At 42.2% G+C, this 26,831-nt stretch overlaps 1 protein-coding gene across 12 annotated transcripts in view; it reads left to right on the top strand.

The window, feature by feature from the left end:
* AGAP1 (ArfGAP with GTPase domain, ankyrin repeat and PH domain 1) overlaps nucleotides 1–26,831 on the top strand; it is a 489,058-nt gene that overhangs the window by 428,173 nt on the left and 34,054 nt on the right. For 11 of the 12 annotated variants that reach the window (XM_075934057.1, XM_075934053.1, XM_075934056.1 and 8 more), the window contains one exon: nucleotides 2,912–3,134. In XM_075934057.1, coding sequence (XP_075790172.1) covers nucleotides 2,912–3,134 — 223 coding nt within the window. Of the gene's footprint in view, nucleotides 1–2,911; nucleotides 3,135–21,474; nucleotides 22,726–26,831 lie in introns of those variants that run through there. The other variant, XM_075934052.1, reaches the window with a different exon arrangement.

Below are 26,831 nucleotides of genomic sequence, written 5' to 3'. Positions count from 1 at the left end.
GCAGGAGAGCTTCCACCCCCAGAAGCCCGCAGAGCCAGCCTAGTCCTCCCCATCGGGGGCTCGTACCCCATTCCTCCCTCACCTCCTTCCACTTACTCCTCCCTAGCCCCCCTTCCTCATGTACAAAATAAAGAAAACGTGTGGTCAAAAATAAAATCTCTCTTTATTGAACAAAACTTGGGGAGACTGGGAAAAGGAGGTGGGAGAGGGGAAGAGAGAGGGTGGGAGAGTGGAGGGCAACTAAATTGATCAGAGGTTTGGAACAGGTCCCATATGAAGAGAGGCTAAAGAGACTGGGACTTTTCAGTTTAGAAAAGAGGAGACTGAGGGGGGATAGGATAGAGGTCTATAAAAGCATGAGTGGGGTGGAGAGGGTGCATAAAGAAAAGTTCTTCATTAGTTCCTATAATAGGAGGACTAGAGGACACCAAAGGAAAGGAATGGGTAGCAGGCTTCAAACTAGTAACAGAAAGTTGTTCTTCACAAAGCAAAGAGTCAACCTGTGGAACTCCTTGCTGCAGGAGGCTGTGAAGGCTAGAACTAGAACAGAGTTTAAAGAGAAGTGAGATAAAGTGATGGAGGTTGGGTCCATGGAGTGGTATTAGCCAGGGGATAGGAGTGGTGTCCCTGCCAGGGGGTATTAGGGGGTAGGAGTGGTGTCCCTGCACCTGGCACGGGCACCGTAGCCAGCCCGTGCCCCTTTAAGGGGTCCGGGGCCAGGAAGGGGGCATACGAGTTTCCCTGGTGTTGGCCAGAGTGGCCACCAGGGAAAGCTGGGGAGGGCTAGCCTCCCACTAGTTCGAATTAAGGGGCTACACACCCCTTAATTCGAACTAGTAAGTTCGAACTAGGCTTAGTCCTCATAGAATAAGGTTTACCTAGTTCAAACTAGCGGAGCGCTAGTGTAGCACCTATCAAAGTTAATTCGAACTAACGTCCATTAGTTCGAATTAACTTTGTAGTGTAGACGGACCCTCGTAGAGTAAAACAATTGTTTATTAAAGCATCTTTGTTGTCATTATTATGGTTATTACCATTGAGATTTACTCAGTGACTCATCCAGCTCAAGTGAAATACATAAAATATGTGTACAAAAATGACCCATTTCTCTGAGTGCAGTAAAACTGCCTGAATATGCATTTTGTTTGTTCAAAATACTACTGTGTCCGTATACTACATTGTGAAATCTAAGGGTCATACAGAACTTCCTCAACATTTAGTCAAGGGCTAGGCATGACAATGAACCTTTTAGTAAATAGTTCTGCTCTTCCATTTGAGTTACATTTTTAAAATATTCTTTTTAGGGCTATTCAAAACATTTCCGTCTACTTTTTTCAATGTAAAAGTGGGTTTTCAATTAATCAAATGTTTATGGAAAATGTCTCCTTTCCTGGAAAATATTTTAATTTTCATCCAAAACTTTTTTTTTTTCTTGGCTGAAAACCAGGAAATATTTTCCATTTTTGGCAGCTTTCAAATGCAGAAAAAAAATTCAATTTCTGTTGCGGGAAATTTTAATTTCAGTAATAATTTTCTATATGGGTGAAGGAATCCTATTTTCTGACGGGTGTTAAATTTTACACCGTTTGAATAAAAATATTCTGCCCTTTGAACCAGGTTTTTCCTGCTTGCTTTTGTGATAGCCATACTAGCACTTCAGATCTCCATACTATTTCCCAGGAAAAGAAAGGTAGACAAGTTCTGACATCAGAAAAGCACCTGCAAAAAATCCTTCTTTGGAAGTGTTTCATTGCGTCCGATAAAATGAATGTTCAAGAGGGATTCAGATAACTTACGTTTAAATAGCATAGTATGGTGAGATAAATGAAACATCTTGGGAAATGACTTTGTATTTCCTGGCTTTTGCCAGGTTTGTCATAATTTTGTCATGGGGGAATGTGATTTCTCCCCCCCCTCCCCCATCATAGAAACATTCCTGCTACAGGTTGAACCTCATTGGTCTTGGAACTCTGGTCCGGCAACATCTATGGTCCAGCTGGTGGCCCCTCCCCTTGTCTAGCAAACTCTCTCCTTCACGACTGATCAGGTTCCTAGGGTGCCGAACCAGGGAGGGCCAACCTGTAGTACACTAAAACCTGGAGTGTTCAAAGTGGCATGTTTTCATCTTAGTACTTTTCTCTCTGATCTTAGAGATGAAAATATACCTCAGAGCGTGTTAGATGGAAGCATCATATATATGTGGTGATGTATTTGGTTATTAAGGGAGTTGATATAGTTTGCAACAACAATATAATATCAAGTTGCTTTTCCTTTTGTAGTTATTGGCTACAAATGGTTCCGCCTGCCTAAGGAGGGGCTTTTTCTAACACCTCATCCTGAGCTACCTGCTACTCTGATTTTATTTTCCCTCTTGCTTCTTTTCTCTTCAGAATCACATTTTCCTCTAGTCCGTTGGAGATTTGCGTGTGTCTCCATCATTTGTTGTCAGCTCATTTAGAGACTATGGGAGGAATGGCCCAAACGTCTACACTGCAGCCTTTGCCGGCAGAGATAATGCAAATGAAACGCTCGTTAGCATTTCTCGCACTCTCATTTGCATAATTTCTTCCAATCCATTTTGCAGAAGAGGTTTTTGTGCAAAAAAACCCCCTTTGCACAAAAGAGGTTTTTGCCCCATCTACACTGCGGTTTTTTTGCACAAAATTCTCTTCCGCAAAACGGATCGGAAGAGACTATGCAAATGAGAGCACGAGAAATGCTAATGAGCGCTTCATTTGCATTGTCTCTGCTGACAAAGGCTGCAGTGTAAACGTAGCCCTAGAAACCAAACTTTTGCCTCCACTTCCTGTCAGGCTTCCTAACAATGCTGTGAGACCAAGAGCCCTGAGAGGGGGTTAGAATGTGTCACAAGGAGTTTTTGTTTTGATTGCTTGTATCTGTCTTCCTGTAGACCCTGATTGGGCTAGTCTGAATCTGGGAGCCCTCATGTGTATCGAATGCTCAGGAATTCACCGGAACCTTGGCACACATTTGTCACGTGTCCGGTCACTTGACCTGGATGACTGGCCTATAGAACTCATCAAGGTGATGTCATCCATCGGGAACGAGTTAGCAAACAGCGTCTGGGAGGAGAGTAGCCAAGGACATATGAAACCCTCTTTGGACTCCACAAGGTAGGCTGTTATTCCCTTTGAACAAACGCATACAAGCATCCATATGTCAAAACCATGAGTAAGAGTTTAAAAATGAGTATGTAAATCTAGACACACAAATACATATTTAAGCATCTAAATCTGTGTTCTGATTTTCAAGTGGCGTCTGCTGGGTCTCAGCGCTTTTTACTACATATGGACTTCAAGGAGCCAAATTTCAGGCACCATATTTTAGAACTGCTAGGTGTGTATGTTAACCTGACGCATGCCGAACTTAGTCTCACAAAAAAGTGCCAAAAATTGAGTGAGCTTGGTAACTTTTGTACTTGCCAAGGCTGTCTCAGAGTTTAGAAGTCTTGGATGCAATAGGAAATATATAAGACTCCCAGGCTGCGTCTAGACTGGCAAGTTTTTCCGCAAAAGCGGCCACTTTTGCGGAAAAACTTGCCAGCTGTCTACACTGGCCGCTTGATTTTGCGCAAAAGCACTGACGTTCTACTGTCCAAAATCAGTGCTGCTTGCGCAAATGCTTTGACATTCCCATTCGGGAAAAAGCCCTTTTCCGGAAATGCTTTTGTGCAAAAGGGCCAGTGTAGACAGCTGAAAACTGTTTTGTGCAGAAAAGCCCCGATGGCAAAAAGGGCGATTGGGGATTTCTTGCGCAAAACCAATCTAGATGCTCTTTTCTGCAAATGCTTTTAACGGATTGCGAAAAATCATGCCAATCTAGACGTAGCCCTGAAGTTTTGTTCCTTCATCTTCATTAGACTGTATTGTCTGTTTATCTTTTGTTGAATCAATAAATCTGACCCTCTGAATGATTTACTGTAACTAGCAATGTGCCTTTAATAATCATGAGTTGGCCCAGCAAACTGATGTTGTCTTTTACCCATAACTGAATTCTTGGGGCTATACATTATGATTGTTTTGAGAGACCTGTTCAAAATGAGACTGCCTAATTTCCTTATGCAGTGTATGTAAAGTAGTCAATATAATGGGTAAGTGTGTGTGTTTTCATAATTAATACAACATTTTATCTACAAATGCTAGGTCAGAGATCCTCTCACGATGGTTGGTTAGAAAACGGAAGTTGGTTTTGCATTGCATCCATGTTCTCAGTGGCAAATGTCTTAGAAAAAAGTTGCATTGAGTTAGGAAAACAAGTTAACCATGTTGGGTGTTAATGAAGGAGCTGATATTCACACCGAACAATTAAGGAATACCGACTTTGGGAAAACAATGTGACCACTGGCAGTCTCAGTAGAGCAGATTTCAGACAAGAGGAGGAGCCTGGACTGTCTTGCCGAGCTAGTCCAGGCTTTTAAGTTGCCTTCAGCAGGTGTGCGTGTGTTGCAGTTGTCGTGGTGCCACACGTCAGAGGGCTAGCATGTGGAGCTGACTGCTTCTGAGCACCATTTAATCCCCAGGTATCAGCCATTATGATGGAGGATTAGCACTTGCTCTCAGTGTTTGCGTCCGGGATGTCAGAGAATAAAACAAAAGGGCACATGTACTTTTTGTAAAATGCATATGCTTCGTTTCTGGAGTTAGTTTCTCCATACCATATTTACTGAAAGGACATAAAATCTATACCTGGGCCTCCTATTGCAGAAGATAAATAGATTTGTTCTGTTGACTGTAGCAAAGTCAACCATATCTTACTGCATTATTTAGTTAGCACTGAAAAATGAATTTGTGGTGCCACCTTTGGTTCATCTTAGAGAATGAAGGCAGTGTATTAATCAGGCTATTTATACACATAACTGTCCATTTAAATATGTGCACACTCAGATATTCCCATGAAGTTCATATGCACAGAACCTGTATATCCTGCATATGTGTGCATATATTTATTAGGTTAAATTAATTTGTGAAATTCTTAATTTAACTAGATCTAATATAAAATAGTTATTAACTCATCAGCATTATGTAAAAACTGTAGACTAAAAACTGTAGACTGAAAACACTGTTTTGTTGTTTTGACTACTGCTCTTCAATAATGAAGCATTGGAAAGATTTGTTGATTCTGAATATTAAAGATAGGCAACCCATTATTTCAATTCACAATATTTTTAAAGATTACCGCAAGACTGGATATAGTAAATTAAAGAAGTTCTTGGTAAACCTATGCCATAAAAAAGATCTCTGTGAAAGGAAAACACTAGTGGTGAAGTCAACTAATTCAGTTCTCTGAGTGTTTGAATTAGGGCTTGGTTAGATGCTTTCATTTTCTCTCCTATTCCATATTTAGAATTTATTTTAAACTGTCACTGCATTAACACAATTCCTTCATGTATGTCGTTTGTACATGATGTCGTTTTCCAACATCTTTTATATTTGTCAGTAACTTTATTACCCTTTTAAAAAAAGTAAATTAATTTGAACCCAGTAATATGCACATTTATAAATGCTCATTTCAGGCTCTGATTGTGTATAAATATATGTAATGTAGGTGTTGGTAGCAACAGCATAGTTAAGAGTGTGCTGAAATGTTAACTTAAATCAAAACTAACTTCCCTCTATTATACACTATAATGAATGAATGCTTTCTTTTCTCAAAATTTGGAACAACTCATCATGGAACAATTGAATTTTTGATGGGCTTTAATAAAATATTTAATAACTTTTCCACAAGAAACAGCTTAAAATCATCCAGTTTTGAATGTCCTGTTCTGGGACATTTCATTGGGTTCATCTGGTATAAAATAATCATGATCATACTTGAAGTTTTACTCCCCACCATTTAGCTGTAAGATAGGCACTAGAATTTTATGTTTAACAGATTATTCGCCTGATAGTTGTTTCTCTCCGGAGTTGAGTTTCCCAAAAGAAAGCCAACGGGTGGATACTCTACGATGGACATGGAGTCTTGGGGAAAAAAGTGCTGTGATAGGTTCTGATGTTGGAGGGGTGAACAGAAATATAGATGGAGAACTGGATGTTACTATAGCGGCTAGGTGACTTTATCATGTGGCTTGGAGACTGAAAGAAGGAGAAACAACTCACATTCCCACCTGCAGTCTGGGAGGAGAAGGGACAGAAGTCTGCTCTGAATCACAGCAGAAATGTTGCATGAGCTCCCCTTCCCAGAGGAAGGCTTTGTGGTCCTTCGCACAACTGTCCAGAATCTGAGATGTGCTGACTGGTCTAGCAAGAGCCAAGAACTCGTATCCTCACAGCTTGGTGGCTTTCCATCCGGGTGAGCCATAGAAACTCCACCAGGGAGAGGGGATCGGAATCACTAGTACCTCCCTGCTTCCTCATCCTCCTGCATTTACCCATTCGTCCTCCGCCCCAACATGGTCACTCGTGTGTCAAGGCCTCTCCTGCACTTTCACTCCCCCATCCCACTCATTCCCCCTCTCTCCCACAGACCTGCTTGATCTGCTTAATTTCTTGCATTTCTCGCTCCACTCACCTCGCCCACTGACCCCCCCCCCATCTCTCTTTCTTGCCAGCATGCGGAGACCCTGGATCAGTCCCTGTCTTTTAATAAGAGACTTCCCTGTGCTATAAAATACAGAGCAGGAGCTGGGAGGGAAGAGGGTTGTATGCTGTGTCATAAGAGACCCGCAAGAGGCCTTGCACTGGCTTCTCTGTGCTGCAGAATGCAGAACGGCAGCTGGGGAGGTTATGCTATGAACCGGCACGAGCCAGACTGCGCACTGGAACGGCCTACCCTTATCAATAAAAAAAATCTATCGACTACTCGATTAGTAAATTAATCGCATTTTAACATCCCTACTGCAGACACATGCAAGGAAATGCAGGAAGAGAGAGTAAGACTGGGAATAAGCATAGCATGGGAATAAGTAGTGTCCTCTTCCCCTCCACCCTTCCTGGTAAGGTGTCTTGGTTTTCCTTTAGAAAACAGGTGGGTCTGAATTGGCTGGGGAGAGGTAGGGGATGAAGACCATGGCTGACAACTTCAGTGCTCTAGCACAATGGGACCTGCTACATAATTGTAAAGCTTATTTGTTCTCAAGACAGGGCTTTCTTGGGTGTCAGCGGTTTCTTGGTAATTCACACAGCGGTGTGCCGCCTATAGGGCTAGCCCTTCTTCCTTGTTTGTACAGGTGGGACCTCTCTGGTCCAGCAACATCCGTGGTCCAGTAGCTGCAGTTCTAGGGTGGGAGCTCGTTCATGTTCATTTGATTATCTGCTATGAGCCTCTAAGAACTTCCAGGTGCCCCCGAATTCAAGAATAACTTTCTCCCTCCTTGTAAGTGTGACACACATTTTATGACCGTGTATGTGAGCGTATTAAAGCATATGGTCAAATGAGTCTACTTGACCAAGCTCAGCAGGCCAAGATCTGACCTGTCCCCATAGTTGAGTATTGGAGCAGTTTCTGTCATCTAAACATACTTCATATTTGCTTCCAGATATTTGATGAAGATACTGAATAGCATTGGGCCAAGAACATTATGGGACCCCAACAGAAACAGTTCATGGGACCATGAATGTTATTGGACCAGAGAGCCCCCGCAGCCAGGGCCAGGAGCACAGTCGGCAGCCAGAGCTGGGAGTGCAACTGGGGTTGGCAGCCAGGGCCAGGAGTGTGGCCAGGAACATGGTCGGGACTGGCACTACATCGGCAGTCGGAGTTGGAGGCACAGCAGGGATTGGAAGCGCAGTCAGAGCCAGCAGGCCAGGAGGCTAGCAGCCCCTGGGAGAGCCTGGAGGCTGGCAGCAGAGTTTAATTATGTTATATCACAGGCTTATTTGTTATTATAATGGGTATATTGGTTTGTATTAGAATATTTTGGCTGCAGTGCAAAGAATCCGCAGGCAAGGAATCTGTATGTTAAGCTAGGGCAAGTTAACATCTGATCAAGACCTTTCCCCTATATAGGCGGGTGAGCTAAAACATACAGCATCTATGTTTGAGAGCTTAAACGCAAATAAATGGACTCGTTAGAGCAAGTTGGTATGTAAGGCCAAGTCCATGGCCTTCTTCAGATGTAACAGGTCCACCACAAAGAACATGGAAACAACCAGAAATAAGAGGTGAGGCTGAGCTCCTGTTCATTTTAGCATTAATAACATAGTGGTAACTATAAGAGTGGCACCATGACGAGTGTGTGTGCCTTTAACGTGTCTGTGAGTGAGGAAGTTAAGTTTGGACATGGTAGAAGGCCTCTGAGAGCTCAGGCCCTATTAGAGGGGCAGTCTGCCATTCCAGGTAGCTTCAGTCTTACTCGTGGATGATTCATCTTTGTTAGTTCATAATTGCTGGTTTCATGTAAACTCTAGGTTAGCTTCTGTGGCCTTTCTAAAGCTCATCGCTCCAGCTTCTTTCAGTCCCTCTCCTCTCACTGAAGACTTGAACCTGGCCCATCCAACTCATGTGGCACGCCGGAGGCAAGGCTGGTTCTTTGTCTCTTCTCAGCAGGTTATCAAGGAAGAGTGTGAGGATATTAATGGAGAATCCTTTATAGTGTATTGAACCCCATGTGCTGCTAGAACAACGTTATTGCTTTTGTAGTTGATTGATTAGTTGCTTATTATTTGATTGCTACTCCATTTATCTCAACAAAGGCTTAAGGCTGCATATTGTTCTTAGTGTGAGTTTCCATGTAGGGTTGCCAGATGGTTTCAACAAAAATACCGGACACACTTGACATGACATCACAATCGATATTACATCTGATTTAGAAAATACTGGACAGTTCTATTTTCTCATTTCTATTTTCTCAATTTGTTTCCCAAACAGAAAGCTCAAATACCGGACTGTCCGGTTCAAAACCGGACACCTGGCAACCCTATTTCCGTGTCATGCAGCCCACACGCCCCTGAATGCTGCATAGCCCAATTGTGGGACAGGAACCTTACTATCTTCTGATCAGATGAATTGGCAAGTCTGTAATGCATATTATCCATTGATAGCCCATAAAATCACGTGGCAAATGAAGCATGATTACAAACCTCATCACCACCTTCTGGTCCGACTGAGAGGCACACTTCTTTTGCCTGTAGCTGTCTCTAAAATAGCAGTCCTCAAGCTGTGAGTTGGGACCCCACAGTAGATTGGGACCCCATTGTAATGGGATTGCCAGGACTGGCATTAGACTTGGAGTTCGGGGCCCAAGCCCATCAGCTTCAGCCCTTGGACTTTGGCCTTCCCATCTGGACATGGGCGGGCTCAGACCTTGGCATCCCCCCTAGGGTCACACAGTAATTTTTGTGGTCGGAAGAGGGTCGCAATGCAATGAAGCCTGAGCAACCCTGCTGGAACAGAAACAGATAGCACTCCATGTGTGCGGATATGTATAAATATTTGTAACTAAAAAGAAAACCTTCTACCACACTCCCGACTCACCCAGATGAGAGAACAGACAGATGTCAGTGATGTATGCAGTATCACTTAATGCCCTTCCGGAAGGTGCTTTGACATGGGGGTGATGAGGGCAGTTCAAGAACCTGTAGAGAGTATGGAGGAGTTGGACACCGTTCTCTTCCCTCCCCACTGCTAAAAGTCTCTTGTTTGAACCTCCGTAGCCCCCGCGAAAACTTTCTTAGCTCCCCACAGCCACCCTGTCTTCTCACTTTGACAGTAGTCTCTACTGACCTTAAAGTCTATGGCTACGTCTACACTGGCCGCCTATTCCATAATAGGCATGCTAATGTAGCACTTGGGAAGAGGCAAATGCACGGGGGATTTAAATATCCCCTCGGCATTTGCATTTTCATGGCCGCCGCTTTTTTCCGGCTTGTAGATAAGCCGGAGAAAAGCGTCCAGACTGGCGCGATCCTCCGGAATAAAGCCCTATTCCGGAGGATCTCTTATTCCTACTTTCAAGAGATTCCTACTTTCAAGTAGGAATAAGAGATCCTCCGGAATAGGGCTTTATTCCGGAGGATCGCGCCAGTCTGGACGCTTTTCTCCGGCTTATCTACAAGCCGGAAAAAAGCGGCGGCCATAAAAATGCAAATGCCGCGGGGGATATTTAAATCCCCCCCGCATTTGCCTCTTCCCAAGTGCTACATTAGTATGCCTATTCTGGAATAGGGGCCAATGTAGACGTAGCCCATGAGATTATTCCTCCTTCCCCCAAAAAAATCCCTAACTAAGAGAAACTAAACCCAAATTCTGTGCGTGTGTGAAACAGACATGACGTGGTTCCCAAAATAATATAACTTACAGAAGAAATGGCACAAGGAAGGGTTAGTTTTGAGATCAGTTGCATGGGTTTCAACGTTTCATAGGGAGTGAAGCTACCAGTGGCTGCCTGCTGCCGTAGGGTAAGTGAGGGGGCGAGTTAGGTACTCTGTGGGCCAGAGTGAGTCACGCAAGGATGCTCAAGTCAGCACTGAGGTAAAATCTTTAGGAAATACTGTAGTAAAGACGTTCTCACCAGTCTCTTCTACCCTGGACCAGGAGAAGCTGAAAATGCTGGACGTCCTTCAAGCGTGGTTCTTCCACCATGTTAAGAAGCATCATTGGCTATAAATGGAGTCCTGTGTATTTCTCCTCTGTGGAAAGAGTATGGGGAGGGGAAAAGGAGAGGCTGGTCCTTTTCAGCAGACTTGTGGGCGGGTCAATAGTAAAACAAAGAATATGTGAAAAGCCATTTCCCAGAAAGTGGTAAAGGGCAAGACTGTGATCTTTATACAAACATTTCATTGTATCTGGCTTGTTTAAGCGTTGCTAGCCCCGGCTCTTGCTGCATGTAAATGTGTTTAGATACAAATGTAAAACTGAGATGAACCAATATCAAATCCAAACCCTCCTAATTGAAATTCTTCCTTCACAATCCATTCAAACCTCCCTTTGAAGAAGACTCAGAAACCAGGCATACTTTCTCTTATGTTTTAAGATCATTTTGGAAATAGACACTCTATCAGTCTGGGAGACAGCCGTTCCCCGAGTTACGAATGCATCGACTTACAACCATTCCTATTTACAACCAATCTTCTATACAGCCGGAACCAGAGTTACGAACTAAATCCACACTTACGAACAGCGTGGCCGTACGTAGTGAATGTAATCCGACTTATGAACAGATCGAGTTACGACCAGGTGTTTGGTACGTTACCCGTTCGTAAGTTGGGGACCGGCTATATACAAGTTCCAACATTGAGGACTCCTGATTAAATACTGCCAATGGCAGGACATTTTCATACTGGGGGAGCTGTTTGCTGGAATACCTCTGCTGATCTTAACATCTACAGTATCATGAGAGATCAGAGACAGTCTGTGAGATAAGACCGGCCCCAGACCATTTAGAGGCCGTATGTCAAATCCAACACCTTTATTTGCACCAAGAAGCAAATTGGAAACCAGTGCAGATGATGAAAAACAGGTGTAATGTGCTTCTAAAAAGATACCTTCCTGAGCAAATAAGCAGCCAGAGTCTGTACAAGCTAAAGTTTGAGTTGAGAACAATTGTTAAAATGTTGGGGAAAGAAAGACTTGTGAGTTACTAGTAAGCATGAGAACTTGGTTAAGCCGGAAAAAATAGTATGGTAGAATTTGTGAAACTAGAAAGAAAATGTGAACAGCTGGTCTCTGATTGTTGTCCATTGGGCCCCTGATTAGGCCAGCTTTAGAAAGCTTGTAATTCGTTCCAGCAATTATCAGCAGCCCTGAGAAATGTCGTTCAAACTTCTGGAGCATTGTGACAAATTGAAGCAGAGTGCTGCTGAAGGAGTATCGACTTCCCATTTCTAAACAGGGGGATCATTAGTCAAGAAAAGCATCTTTTAATTACTCCCAGGAAGGAAAAAAAAAAGAAAAAAATCTTTTTGGTATGGATCCTGCACAACTTCCATTTTTTAAGTGTATTCAATATTAAATTTATTTTGTCGGGGGGGGGGGGGAGAGGGGATGTGCCCTCCCTCAGTAATGTGGGTTTAATTTGGAGTGAGAAGTCAAATTAGAGTAGATCAATGTTGCAACAATTAACCGGATCTGAGGATGAAATCAGGATTTTCCTCTCTAATTGCTATTGATACTCTTTAAGCACACACTTAAAAATTGATTTGGGATGGTGTGATACTGAAGTGGTTTGTGGATAGGACGGCAGCAGTGGGGTAGGTGGGCAGAACCGACTTCACAAAGGGCTGTGAAGGTATTGTTGGAGGCAAGTAATACAAGGCGGCCTTTCAAATCAGCATTGGAACATCTTGCGTGAGATTTTTGTATGTGACACTGTCAGTGTTTTGAAGTTACAGCAGAGTATCAGGGTGAACTTTCTGCAAACAGCATTCTTGCCCATACGACTGCAGGCCTGTGGATTTTTTTGGCACTCTCTAGAAGGAAGCACTCCTGCAGTCACCAGAGAAGCAGTATACATGGCAGTCAAGCTCTCGGAGAACTTATTTTCATGGAGACCAGCATTTTCAGAAATACTCAGTAACTGGTATCTATGGAAGGATCCATTCACCTTCCACTTAAGATTTACCCTAGAACTGAGGTGTGCACCGTGAGTGACGACTCATTTGTTAGCTACCTTTGTGTACCAGCTGAAATATATTGATCTGAGGAAGTGGGTCTGGCCCATGAAAGCTCATCACCTAATAAACCATCTTGTTAGTCTTTAAAGTGCTGCATAGTCCTGTCCTTTGTTTCAGCTGAAATCTCAGCTCTCCTGATGCAGCGATAAGCCACCTTAGAGAGTTCGGTGGTGTTCTGCATAGTGCGCACTTCTGAACGTGGGTACAAACATGTTGGACTCTGTCACCCACTTTTCACATTCAGCTGCTATAAGATTGACGAGGAGTTTTTGCTTTAAAATTCACAGCCTTTTCTTTAGTCCAGCCTGGTCCTAGCTGAAGTTCTTTGGGATGGTGGGGAAGAATATAGCTAACTGTATCCTCTATGCAGTACATGCTGCTTCTTTGCCGACAAGCATTCTAGAAATATAGTGCAGCTTTAAAGTTAGCATCATGTGTTGCTGCCCATAGCATCCATTCTCTTGGAGTTCCTCGCAGGATGTCTGTTTACATCATGTGGTTTTTTTCCTGTTTGGCAGAGCTCAAAGGAAACATGGGAAGATTCTTAATTCAGTCTGAAAACTTTGGAATTAGGAGTTGAGAGTTTCTGAAATTGTCCGTTACATCAAAATGTGAAATCTAGTTTGATTCCCCACTCTCAAATGAGCAGAGTTAGATGGTCTCAGAGAAAGCGTTGTGCAGATATAATTTAGTGGATCTATTTTCCAAACTCCAACCTAAAGTCTACACTATCTCCTTACCATACCAAGATAATGGCCACTGCAGGTGATGTGTTGGCCCCCTGATACTGACAGTTCCATGGGGTTAACCAGAAGCTGATTTATAGGTTGGTTAAATTGGTCCTCCCTTTTTTCTTAGAAAACAACAAATAGTCTGGTAGTACTTTATAGACTAACAAAACATGGAGATGGTATCAAGAGCTTTTGTGGGCACAGCCCACTTCTTCAGATGGCTTAGAATATTAGTTCGTTCCTATTTATACACAGGGTGAATATTGATAAAGGGCAAATCTGTCAGGACTGAGAGAAGTCGGAGGCCTATTGCTGAGTCTGAATTTGTAGAGAGTGCCCAAATCAACCTTTCTTTGTTTTGTTCAGTAGGTTCCTCAGATCACAGGAAAGCCACGCTGATCTCAAGTTTCTGGCATAAGGATGCCCCATTGCAAATGCAGCCTCAGGGAGCATTAGTACCCATATATCCAAAATTGTCAGGTCTTATTATTTCTTAACAGTTTCTGGCCTGATGAGGTCAGTGTTTTGTCCCTTTTGAATTTTGTTTCATGCTTGACACCTTTCCCATTTTCTGGGAGGAAGGGGGAGAGGGGGGAGTCTTTATTGTGATGAGCTGACCAGAGCCCATCTGCAGTTGGGTGGCATCTGCTCCCCACATGTCACTTCCCTCATTAACAAGCAATTGAATTAATTAAATGCTACTCAGAACACGCATAACAAGCTACCGGCAGTGTCCAAATTAGCACTGATAATCAAGGATGATTTCCTTTATTATCCTGCTAAGTGGTGTGCAGGCTCTGATCTCCCCGTCTGCCCTCATCTATTTACATACCCCCAGCTTCTGCCTTTAGAAGCCGGGGTTATCTTACCTAGTTAATTTGCCACGATCACCAAGCATGGCGGATTGATATTCCTGCCTCTGCTGAAGCAAGCCCCCTACTTCCCCCTTTCCTCCCTCCCCAAGCCTGGTCCTTTGTATCTCAAGCTCACTGATAAATTAAAAGCCACCCCTGTGGTCTCTCAAGTGAGTAATAGAGGCAGAAATTTCATTTTGCAACTGGCTGATTTAATGATCCAAAGGGTAATTAATGGCCTGATTATCTTAATGTTAAATATGTCCGGCAGCAATTACTGTGACCTCCCGCTTGTCAAGGTCCGGGCTATGCTCTTCTTTCAATTAAGTTCTCTGGGGCTTAATGGTATGAATAAACTCCTCTGATTCTATCATTGCGGACTCTGAGATTTAACCGAGCTAGGGGCTCGTTTGGAGTTTTAATCAGCCCGGCTTCTACTTGAGCGATCAGAGTTAACAATTATAACAAGGACAGTTTAACTTTCTTCCCCCCAACCCTCTGCTACTTCTTTACATTCTGTTTTATTTGGTTTAAGTGCTCCAAGGGAATTCTGTTGGCTGGAGCAGTAACATTGCTAGGCTCGTCTCTCCCTATATAAATTATCATGTGAACGCTGCTGTTTTTTTCCATTTGACAGGCTTAATTAATTGGCAGGAGCGCCCCAAAATGACAGTGCTACTAATTGCAACTCAAAGTACATTTCTGTCATTGCAGCACGCTTGTCAGCGGGCATGCCCCAGTCCGCACTGCGGCCGGAGTTTGTTGACGTTTTCCATTTCAGTTTTCACATCTCGTTGGGGAGCGTGATTATATGTGATAGCACTCATGGACCAAGAGGTGCCTTTGGGTTTTCCAGGCACACTGTTTGTGTGCAAGGATGACATTTACTGCCAATAAAGTTTAGACAGCTGTGCTTCTGTAGACCCAACAGCTGTTAGGGGACTTAAGGTTTTACTTAAGATATTTTAGCGAGTGCTATTAGCCAGGAGACTCTGAATCAAACCGTGAGTTGGAGCTCCCCCTCTCATGACGGAAGGACCCTGCTCTGAGAATGTTAGATTTGACTTCAGCTGTGCATTAGGATGCAGATATTTCATTGTCGGCGTTCCATCTATTATGCATACATTATAACTCCAAGGGTACTGAATTTATAAAAGATATACCTGTAAAAAAGAAGTATTAATCTGTCACTGCTTGTAAACCAAAAGCTTATCTGTCCACACCACTTTGTAGGAATGAACCAGTTCCGACGTGTTGGGGGGCAGTGCTTTCAGATAAAGCTATTGTCACTTCTCAGTGAGTTTCAAAAAATGTACCTACTGAGAATAATTCAGCAGAAATAAATTATTCTTGCTCATCTTCCATCTTGAGGAGGCCTGCAACTCACAAGGCACTCCTCTTGTGTGATATTCTAATGCAGCCGCCAGGGGAGGCTGAGAGGTTTCCACACTGCAGTGCAGGGAGGCTGACAATCTTGCCAGGCCCCTGGGTAGGGTGGGAGGGGGGGCTAGCTCTGCACTCCCAGAAGGGGCGGGGCCTCAGGTGGATGGGGTGTGGATGGGGACAGCCAACCCTCAGCACTGTCCAGATAGGGTTGCCAGATGGTTTAACCAAAAATACCGAACACCCCTACCCGCAAAAAACACCATAGAAAAAATACTGTTGATGGGGGGGGGGAAAAGAGGGGGAGACCAAAGTTGTTGAGGGGGATTAAAAAAAAGACCCTGGGAGTTATGCAAAAAAAACCCAGCATTAAGACAGCATGGCCCCTTCAAGTGCGTGCAGAGTCAGAATAGAGATAGGAAGAGGGGAGAGGTTGAGCACTAAGACCCAGGGAAGGCATTGCTTCCCCTTGCTTCCGGACTTTAGGCTTTTTTCCATTGGCTATCTTGTTTTCTTGGTCAAGCCAGAAAGCAACTTCACTGCAGAACCAGGTAAGCAGGGGGTTCAGGGACGGGGGCGCGGGGGCTGGGCCCAGTTGTTGAGTGAGTCATAGGGTTGCCTAGGTGTCCGGTATTTTCACCTCCTGGCAGGGAAAAAAACCCAGAAAATACTGGACATGTTAGATGTCTGGTATTTTCTGAATTTTTTTTTACCAGACAGGAGGCGAAAATACCGGACTGCCTGGGTCAATACCAGACACCTGGCAACCCTGTGTCCGGAGAGAGCTACCCAGAATGAACTGTACCATATACCAGCTTCCACCTCCCAGGCAGCCCTACCAGCCGCACAGAGCTTTAGGGGAGATTTAAAGGGACTCGGGACTCCGGCCCCCACTGCTACCGCAATAGCAGCAGTGGCTGGGAACCCCAAGTCCTTTTGAATCGCCAGGCGCTGGGGGGCAGGCCTGCTGCAGTGTCACTAGTTAGCTAATGACACTCCGCTCCCCATCTCCTCTTCAGCAAATCCAGTTCTATAATATTCCTCACCCTTGCCAGGGGTGAAAACCTGGTTGTAAATTAACTGTCTATGATCCAGCCTGAAAGGAGACATGAGGTAACTTTCAGAAGTAAAAGAGGTGCCTGCAACCATATACCATGCCTTAGGCTGAAGTTCTGGTTTGTGGCCTGACTCCTAGTTGGTCTATATTTGGACCAGGGTTCACAGCTGGCGAGGTTGTCACATAACGTCTCTCACCTCCTATAACTGATCAGAAGACGGTTCCTCTCAAGCATCCAGCTTTCAGGGGTCATGCGTCCCTTTACCTCCTGGCTAGATATGCACAATATGCTCTAGCTTGGACTTAGTCTTTGAAATCTGCGCAGAAGCTCCCAATAATGTACAATTTCAGCTCCCAGAATTCTGAACCCGTGTACTGTTGTGAACACACAACAGTTGTGTTAAGGCAACTGCGATTCCCTCTTCGCTTCTTAGTGCACCTTGATCTAGTCATTTCTGAAATAGGAGCAAACCCACATTAGCAAACTGTTAATAGACATCCAAAGAGTTCACATGGACGGTAAGTCTGTGATAGATGCTGGGAGAGTCACATCCCCATTTTTCTCAAACTAAGTGTTTGTCTAGACAAGCTTTAGTGAACGTTAAGACACAGATATTGCAACAGTTCAGATGATTAACTAATGAGACTTTCACGCTAAAAAAAAAATCCTAATGGCCTTCCAATATTATTCATATCTCCAACCAGTAATTTTTAGAATTCAGTAATCTAAAGTGAGCCACAGAATTTTAGGTTTAAGACACTGGACCTAGGAGTAAGCTTAGTGCAGCTGATATAGGTTGAACCTCTCTAGTCCAGCACCCTTGGGAGCTGACCGGTGCCGAATCAGAGAATTTGCCGGACCACAGGAGGTCAGTATCGTTTAGCTAGTAGCACTACAACACTGCCACTGCTTACTGGGCTGTAGAGGACATTTAGGGGTAAATTAGAGATAACTATCAGAACCGAACACTGAGAGCCAGGACTGGTGGCTATAAATAGACTTTATGGGACTGAGAGAAACTTGGTCACACCCACGATACATGGACATTCAGCTAACAAAAATCATTCCAGACCATGGATGTTTCTGGACTAGCGTGTTCTGGACTAGAGAGGTTCCACCTGTACAAAGAAGCTCCATGGGGCTGTAACATGCTCAACACAGATAAAATCCTCTGAAATTTTAGCAACAAGAAGTTCTACTGAGCATGTGAAAAATGATGGCTTTCAGAAGGTTTTGACTATGTCAAATTGGGGAGGGACAGCAAAGGTCCCTTTCGGGTTCCAGGATCATTTACTTCCCACATTTCTAGCTTCTGCAAAGCATAGCATAAAGATGCTAGAAAGATCTTGCAAAGCAAAACAAAAAGATGCTAGAACTCTTCAAAGGAACAGTTGGAGGAAAATGTTTACATTCACAAAAATAGCGATGTATCCGTATTTTCGTTCTTATGAACAGCTTCATCGTTTTGGTTGAAATGTTAGAACATCAGCCTGCAGCATGAAGCGTGCATGGAAAAACATCCGCTTGACCAGTTAATGCCTGACAAAGTTAAAGGAAACTGAAAATGGGCATTTGCAGTGTAAAATGTTAGCATCCTTAAGTGTACGGATTCCTGCCAGCTCAACTTTTAATACCCAAGTTATTTTATTATGAGTTCTCGAAAGAAAAAGAGTTCGAGTGACCAGCACTGTCAGTACTAACTTGGAGACCTTTGGTAGACTTAGGCTTGCAACAAGAGGAAAAACCTTGATCAGTGATCAGAAAAAGAACATGCCAACGGGTTTTCTACACAGTGACTTACTGAACAGCAAGCTGATGTGGTCTCAGGTTATGCTGTGGCTTGCCATTCGTGAACATGCTCTGTAGACAAGCCTTAGTACCAAACATCAGCTTAGAAAGACTCACAGCCCAAGTGTGATTGGTTGCATTTTGACACTGAAGTGGATTGTTGTTGAACATACAACTTTATGCATCAAAGACAGATAGTTGATAGAGGGTTTGGGCTTTTTAGCTATTCAGCAATGGTCAGGTTTTTTTAAGAGTGGATACAGCTCACTAGAACACTGAGAAAAATGTATTCAATTCCTTCCCTATACTCAATGCTGAAGCTGCTACATTTCATTGCCCTTGACTGAAGATTGCAGTATCTTCTTTCATACATCTCAGCACTTGTTTAAATAACAAAGTTGCATCCGTTTACCTGAAGGAGCTAAAATCATTTGTTAATCTGGCACGGAACCATGGAGTTTTATATTGTTAGCTTAGTTGGGTAATGAATTGACTTCAGCTACATTGGTTTGTGTGTCCACATAACAGATTTACACTGCTAACTAACTAACTAAATCTGTTTTTAAATCAATTTTCGTTAAATCTATGCAACTTTGTGTTGGCAAGGCCTCTGTAATACACTGGCTGGAGTCAGGTAGTGGAGAGTAAATCTAGACTGCAGCGCTATTTCAGGATACATCCTGAAATAGCTATTCCGCGTCTTTTGATCCAGCCAAATAGATTTCAAAATAATGGGCTTGCTATTCCGATGTCCCTGTAACTCTCATTCCATGAGGGTTAAGGGACGTTTTGGAGTAGCGGTTTATTTCAAAATAAGATATGCAATTTGTGCATCTTATTTTGACCTATGGGTGCAGTGTAGATACATGATTGCTCTTGTACATGACTATAGCTAGACGTTCTTTAGTCCTTAAATTTGTTCCTCAGCATTTTGTGTTTCGAGGGCCAAGAATTGTTGTTGAAGATTGTTCTTCATCGGGTTGCGTTGCATTCAGTAGTAATTCAAGACAGTAAGCAGCTTTGTGTGTGCTTGTGCCATACCAAAAATAGGAAGATACCTACAAGAGAGAGCTAGTCGTGGCAATGGTAATATCACTGCTTGCAGACGATACTCACTGCTTTGCTGGTCAGTACCACAGTGACACAGGGCGTAGAAGTAGCAGCAACAGCATGCATCTGCTTTGGTCACAGGTACAGCATCTGCAGGGCTCCATGATCGTAACTGTGACCAACTTTCTCTCTCTCGTGATTTTTTTCCCCTGTTTTTCTTTGTTTAAGACTGAGCTTTGCTTCTGGCTCTGCAGGTAGCTGGGAGCCTATGGCAAGAGACTGGGAAGATAAGACTTCAGTGAGAAATAACTAAGTGAAAAGGGCAGCAGATTGCAATGAAAAGATGGTGCTGGCTTGTCACTGGACCAAAACTTTTGTCTGAGTTGTCATCCCAAATGTAGTCTTCTTGCAGGTTTAAAACTCTGTAAATTTGTAACACATAATCTTAGAATCACGTGACTAGAATGAACCTCTAGAAATCTTCTAGTCCAGTTCCCTGCACTCATAGTGGGATTAAGGTATCTAGACAATCCCTGACAGGAGTTTCTCTAGCCTGCTCCTTAAAATCTCTGACAGAGATTCCACAACCTTCCTAAGCAATTTATTCCAGTGTTTAGCTATCCTGACAGGAAGTTTTTCTTAATATCCAACCTAAACTGCCCATTGATTCTTATCCTATCCTCAGAGATTAATTAGAACAATTTTTCTCCTTCCTCCTTGTAACAACCTTTCATGTACTTGAAAATTATGTTCCCTCATAGTCTTCTCTTTTCTAGCCTAACCAAACCCATTTTTTTCAATCTTCCCACATAAGTCATGTTTTCTAGACCTTCTATCATTTTTGTGGCTTTCTTCTGGTTTTACTCCAATTTGTCCACATCTTTCCTGAAGCGTGGTACCCAGAATTAAACACAGTATTTCTGTTGAGGCCTAATCAGCATGGAATAGAGCTTGTGAATTACTTCCTATCTGGCTTACAACATTCCTACTAATAAATCCCAGTATTGTGTCGGGTGGTTTATTGCAACAGGGTTAACTCATGTTTAACTTATGATCCACTGTGACCCTCGGATTCCTTTCCTCAGTATTCCTTTCTAGAGAGCCGTTTCTCATAATGTATGATGCAGATGTTGCCTGTGTGTGCATCACATAGTGTGATAAAAGACCCAGAGATGAGCCCTTGCAAAGAGAAGTTACCTGAAAAATAAGATCCCTGTCATAGAGACAAGGTGGGTGAGAGATGCTCTCTTTTATTGGACTATCTTCAGTTGCTGAGGGAAACCAGCTTTTGAACCACACCAAGCTCCTCTTCAGCTCTGGGAAAGGTACCACCACAACTACATTATATGGCCACTACAATGTCAGCTTTTAAAAAAAAAGTTTTTAAAGTTGATTAGCTATAGGAAGGTATGTAAAGCATTCATTAGGATTTGGGGATGCAATGAAATAAAATTCTGCTGTACCCATTATTTAGATCAGCGTTTTTCAACCTTGTATAAAGTACTCCTTTTTCAAAAAAAAAAAAAATTGAGTACCCCCAGTATCTAGTTTTCTCTCTCACCAAATTTTTTTCTACCATTGCAACACATTTGTTTAAACAACTTAATCGTAGCCGGGCAGGCGATGAAATTTTTGCGTGTAAAAAGTACAAAAATAATAAAACGCTGTAAAATTTAAAACACAAATTCAGTTTTCTCCAAATTTCAGTTGTGTTGACATACCCCCCAGATGTCTCTCGAGTACCGCAAGGGTACTCATACCACTGGTTGAGAAACACTGATTTGGATTATACCATCAATGTTAAATACTGACTCCAACCATTTTTGTCCTATTAAATAAATGTTCCCTCAAAACTTGGCTTTGATTGGCTTAAAGATTCACTGTATCATTAAACCTAGCTTGAGTTTTAAATTTTTAAGGAAACCCAAAAGGAGATATCAACCAGTTTAAAGAATTTTATCATTAAATGTTCTACAACTCTTGATTTTTCATTTTAACTCTTACAAAGCCTTGACTTAGGCTACTTTTGTGCACTTAGCTCACCACTGAAGCTCCTGACAACAGACAGATGTCTAGAGTTTGAACAAAGCCTGTCAAAGCGATGAGTGATTCTGCGTGCCCAAAATACCATGCACCCCCTGAGAATCAAGCCTCTGTTGGACACCCAATCAACTTTACCAGTCACTTGTGAAAATCTGGGCCAGTGTATTGTACCTCATGAATCTGTTGGACTGTTATTTGGTAGTATCCTTTCTTTTGTATTTCTTTAAATAGCATGAATCAAAAATCCCATGGAGCTACTACTTTGCGGACATGATCCCAACTTCTGTGGATTTTTTTTCCCATTAACATACACTGTAAAAAAAATTAAGCTTATTTTAAAGGTCATAGAAGAAGATCAAGGAAAAGAGTATCTCTTTCTGTTTCAGATAGGAACTGGACAAGAGCTCTGGACATTCTCCCTGTCTAGCAAGCTAGCTTTTTACTTCGCAGAGTTCTCCAACCTCGCTAGGCTCACTGCTCGAGGGCAAATTTAATTAAAGTCAGCCGAGAATTTAAAAATGGGAAGGGGAACAAGAAAAAAAAACATGTTTCTTAATTATGCTGTGGAATTTCTCCCTGTAACATCTCAGGCAGCTCCGTTTGAAACCAACTCTTAGTGAAGTATATGGTATCCTCTACAGGATCAGCATTCGGACACTACTGCTGTGTGTCTGGTGTACAGCTTTTTGATTTCTGAATGATTTAAGAGTTGAGCTTTTTGGAGGCTAAATAAGCTGTGCTGTTTCAAGTTCCTTTTCAAGACCATTAAATGTCTATTCTACGTTATTAATTACTCTCTTCAAAAGTCATCATAATTTGTACATTCTTCACACCAATATTGCAAGATTTAATATATAATTGTTGATAATGTGCCTTAAGCGGCACAGAGGAAGAGTGCTGTCTAGATTTAGAGGGAGGGTCTCAAAAGTACAAAGGAGAGTTGTATGTCCAGCTCCTTTTGATTTTCAGTGGCAATTAGGTACATGGTTAGCTTCTATCTTTGTAGCAGCTATGTTTAAGAGGGAGGTTTTCAATTACTGAGAGTATGTAAATAAATTAAACTGTGAAGTAGCATGTTCGTTATATTTTGTAACACATCGTTGTATGAAACTATTCCAGTTTAATCACCCTTTCTTAGGACAGCACATGAGCCAAATCAGATAAGCTCATGAATGTCCTTCTGTGTGTCGGTAAACAAGCAGTATTGATTTTTGACATACAAAAAGTCCCATTCCATTTGTCATATCTTATTGATTACATTTTATGATCACAAGGAACATAAAAGTATCAACAAAATCTGAAAGATATCCACTACATTTGAAAGAATATATATATTTATATTATATGTGTACACACTTACAAAACTATTGATTTTAATCTAAGAAAATAAGTTCTAAATCCTGTTCTACCCATCTTACAGGCAGACACCATCATGACATTCATATGGTATATATTGGTTAGCAAACTTTTAATTAACGTGAGGCTTATTCTGTTTTTCTGTGGGTGCGTCTACACAGCAGGGCTTAACTCGAAATTGCGTAGCTTACGTCAATTGCATAGTTTATTTCAAAATTGGGAGCGTCTACACAGCACTTATTTTGAAATAGAGCACTCTTCCTCTGACTTTCCTTACTCTTCGTCCAGTGAGGGTTGCAGGAGTTAGAGTAAGAAGTCCTCCAGTTGACAGGTTTTCAACATTATTTCAGAATAACTGCCTGCTGTGTAGACATGGGTCAAGTTATTTTAAAATAATGTTGCTGTGTTCTTTGCTATTAATTTTGTTTGCTCTGTTGTGTGAATCCACGTCTTGAGTGAAACAAAGCATATCTGTATGATAATTGGTGGGTGACATTTTTACTGATAAGCTAAATGAAGGCATCTTTCTTAAGCTGTTGGTCCCAAATTTAGAGAAAAAAAAAATAAGAACCCATCTCTTTGTATTATAGCCTTTCCTTCTTATGACCTGGAAGTACTACTTTTTTCTTTGTATATAATTGGTGACTACCAAGACAATTACATTTTGTCTTAGGAGTAGAACCACTTTGGTTATATTTATTGTGTCACGGTGATGAGATGGTCATCTGTCACAATTAGATCATTTCTCAACCCCCCCTTCTTCTCTCCAAAAAACTCTTTCCTCCATCACACTAACAATGGAGGATGCAGGCTTTCATCCTTGTCAGGAAGTTCCAGCACATATGGTGGTTCTTAAGTAGGTCCCTCCTATATGATGTTTCGTTAGGATGTTTTCTTTGTCCCTAAAAATCTCCATTTCAAGGATTATGTTAAAATCCTCCGATTGCATCTTTAATTTCCACTTCATATTTTCAAATTCTAAATTTGAGACACTACCACTCAGCGCATCAGTGTAGTGTCCAGTCAATTCAGCGTGCTGTCCATCTCTACGATAGTACAAGGATGGGACCTTCAAACAGAATGTGCCTAGCTGGGTCTCGCCACATAAAGGGACTTTTAGGGATCCAAACATCTTGCTGGTAGATTTTGACACCAGAGAAACCTGAAGGTTTATATTCACTGCTTGAAACTTTCATGAGATTGGAAATCCATAGTGTTATTTTCTGGCCACTTCCTCTTGTCATTGTGTTTTCTTCACATGTGGTCTACATGTCCTTGGCCTGATCTGCTTCTTCATACGTAGTTAGCTCTACTAACATGAAAATGAATCAACACTTAAAAACCAAGCAAAGATTATGCATATTGTTCAGAATCTATGATTTCGTTACACAAGGAAAGAGATGGGCAGAACAATTTATAAATTGGAACCTTTGCTATTTCAAATAAGTAAATATTCCAGTTCCATTAGGTGGGTCTAGATAATTTTGGCATCAGACCTTTCCAGCCTCAATTATCTTGAAGCCAAAGCTGTCACAAGGATGGGTGGGGGAATGGTAAATAGACCAGTGGAGGAATTGGGGGCCACAGTGCGTACTCTGACTTTGGGATCAAAATATAGGCGTGCGCCTTGTTGGGGAAGGTACTTTAAGGAGAAACCAAGCTTCGGTTTTATTCCATTTTAGACATGTCATTAACAGACAACAGAAAAATTAAGACTGCATTGAATGACTCATGAGGAAGTATTAAGAGTTAACTGTGTATATCTTGGCTAAGTGATTACTGTGGGGACAGAACTGTTGAAGGATGTACACAGCAGCAAAGAATGAATTGGCACAATAAAAAGAAGTATACCTGGCAATAAGGGGATGAGAGGAAATATTGAGGCTGATTATCAAGAAAATGTTCCTAGCAGCTAGATTGTTAGGCTGGAGTAGCTTTCCCTGAGAAATGATGGACACCCCATCACAAGTAAACATGCAGTAGGGAATAATCCTGTACTAGCAAGGAGAGGAAGTGAAGGATCCAGACTCTTGATTCTAGATTAGGAATTTTAGAAGTAGACTAACAATACACTCTTCAGATTTCCTGTTTGCCTTGTACCATATCCTTGAGCACTCAGACAAAAGCTGTGTACAAAAAGCAAGCAGGCAGCTGAAAGGTATGGCAAGGAGAGATACCACTGAAATAAAGGTCTAATTTTAATGCTGTTTTCCTCTTGTGTGTGCCCTCTCCCCCTCTTGCATCCGCTAGATGTCCATTTCTGTAAGTTTTCCCTTCAGAACAAACCTATCATTTTTCACCACGGGATATTTACAGCTTCAATCAGTGCCAAATTCAATTGGCTTCTGATCTCATAGCTGGAAGTTATAGATGCAGATATTATTTGCACTGCGGTTAATTATGGAGCAATCAAACTTTGGCTTTTCCACTGTAATTTCCTCTGCCAGCTAATTTAATTAATCACCCCCAGCTCAGCTCTTCCAGCTGCGACCGGCAGGGTCATTAATTAGGCATGTGGCGGTAGCTCATAGACCAGTTCCTGTTAAGGGGCTGCTGCCCACTTGATCTCTAAGGGAGTGATAGCTTTCTCTAAGCATCCAGGCAGGATTAGAGGGGGTTGACACATTATTGTACCCCCTCTAGAAGGAAAGGCTATTCCCAGATGATGTTCTGGGAGAAAACAACATGATTGCTGAGACTTCTGGCATAGTTCACTGGCATGGCTAAGAAAAGGAGGGGGCTTTATCGCACGCAGTATTTTAAGATGTTTTAAAACCTTGTATTTGAGAGACATGCAAGGTGTGGAGACTGCCTGCAGTCCCACCAGTTGTTCAAAGGCTGCATCCTCAGTATTCCCTAATGTAGGACGCTCTAGCCCCCACCCCCAAAAATTAGAACCTGAATGCTTAAAACCTCTCTGCCAAACTAGTTTTGGGAGCTGATCTGACTTCAACTAGTGCATCTTACGTTTCCTATTTCAGAAAGGGAAAGCAGTTTTTCACAGTTAAAAGAAATATAATTGTAGGTTTGTCTTTTCAGTGAAAACAACCATGGTAATAATCCAGTAGGACTGTGGTGTCGTCTTCCGAGGTGAAAATGATCAGCAAAACCCGGGGGTGGAGGGTGTTTGTTTTTTACATAATGTTATGCAAACTAATTTGTAGTAATCACTTTGTATTCAAATTAAGAATCACGATGCTGAATGTAAACAGAAAAAGCCATTATGTGATACCCTGGTCTGATAGGTTTCAAAGTAACAAGCTCAAAGGCCACTAAAAATAAATAAACCCTAGTTCCCTCCTTTGGGATGATGTATTAGAATAACACCAACTACATCTCTTTCCACCGGCTTTTGTCTTGTATCTTGAGGTTGCTTTGAACTTTCAGCTCAATCTCTAAAACTCCATAGTGGCCAGGCCCTGAGAACAATATTATGAAACACCCCAGCTTCTATGTGAGTTCTTTCTGTCCCTTTGGGATGACAGGAAATCCACAGTGTTCCCTTAATTTAGTGTAACATCGAATCAGCCTTGACTTTTGGAGCAAGTTTGCTAGAAACGCCAAAAATAGGTAAAGCTAATTGCAGCGCTCAGTAGTAGCCACAGCAAATAACTGGTTAAGAGTTTTAACAAAGTTTGAATCTGAAGTCCAGCCCACCACAGTAACTGATTGGTATTTCTAGTCTGCATCCTATATAGGTCACTGTTGAACTGGTTCGCAGTTTTCCCCTCTTCCTTCTAGAACAGCCGGACTGTACTCCAGGTCATTGTCGGAGGAATCATTTGCTATAGGACTACTAGCAAGCACTCCAAAATACTTTCTGCCATTTACAACCTTCCCAAAAAAACCATCAGACACACCAAGAAAAAAGAATTAGGATAAAAGAGATCAGTTGTCTTCATCAAATGAATGAATGTAATTGAGCCAGTGTCAATAGAAGAGTAATTGTGTGGACGTTCTGTTTCTAGAAAGACAATGACATTCCTGATAAAAGCT

This window comes from Pelodiscus sinensis, chromosome 7 (genome assembly GCF_049634645.1).
Source record: "Pelodiscus sinensis isolate JC-2024 chromosome 7, ASM4963464v1, whole genome shotgun sequence".
NCBI classification, from domain to species: Eukaryota; Metazoa; Chordata; order Testudines; family Trionychidae; genus Pelodiscus; species Pelodiscus sinensis.
This window is presented reverse-complemented; position numbering and strand designations above follow the sequence as displayed.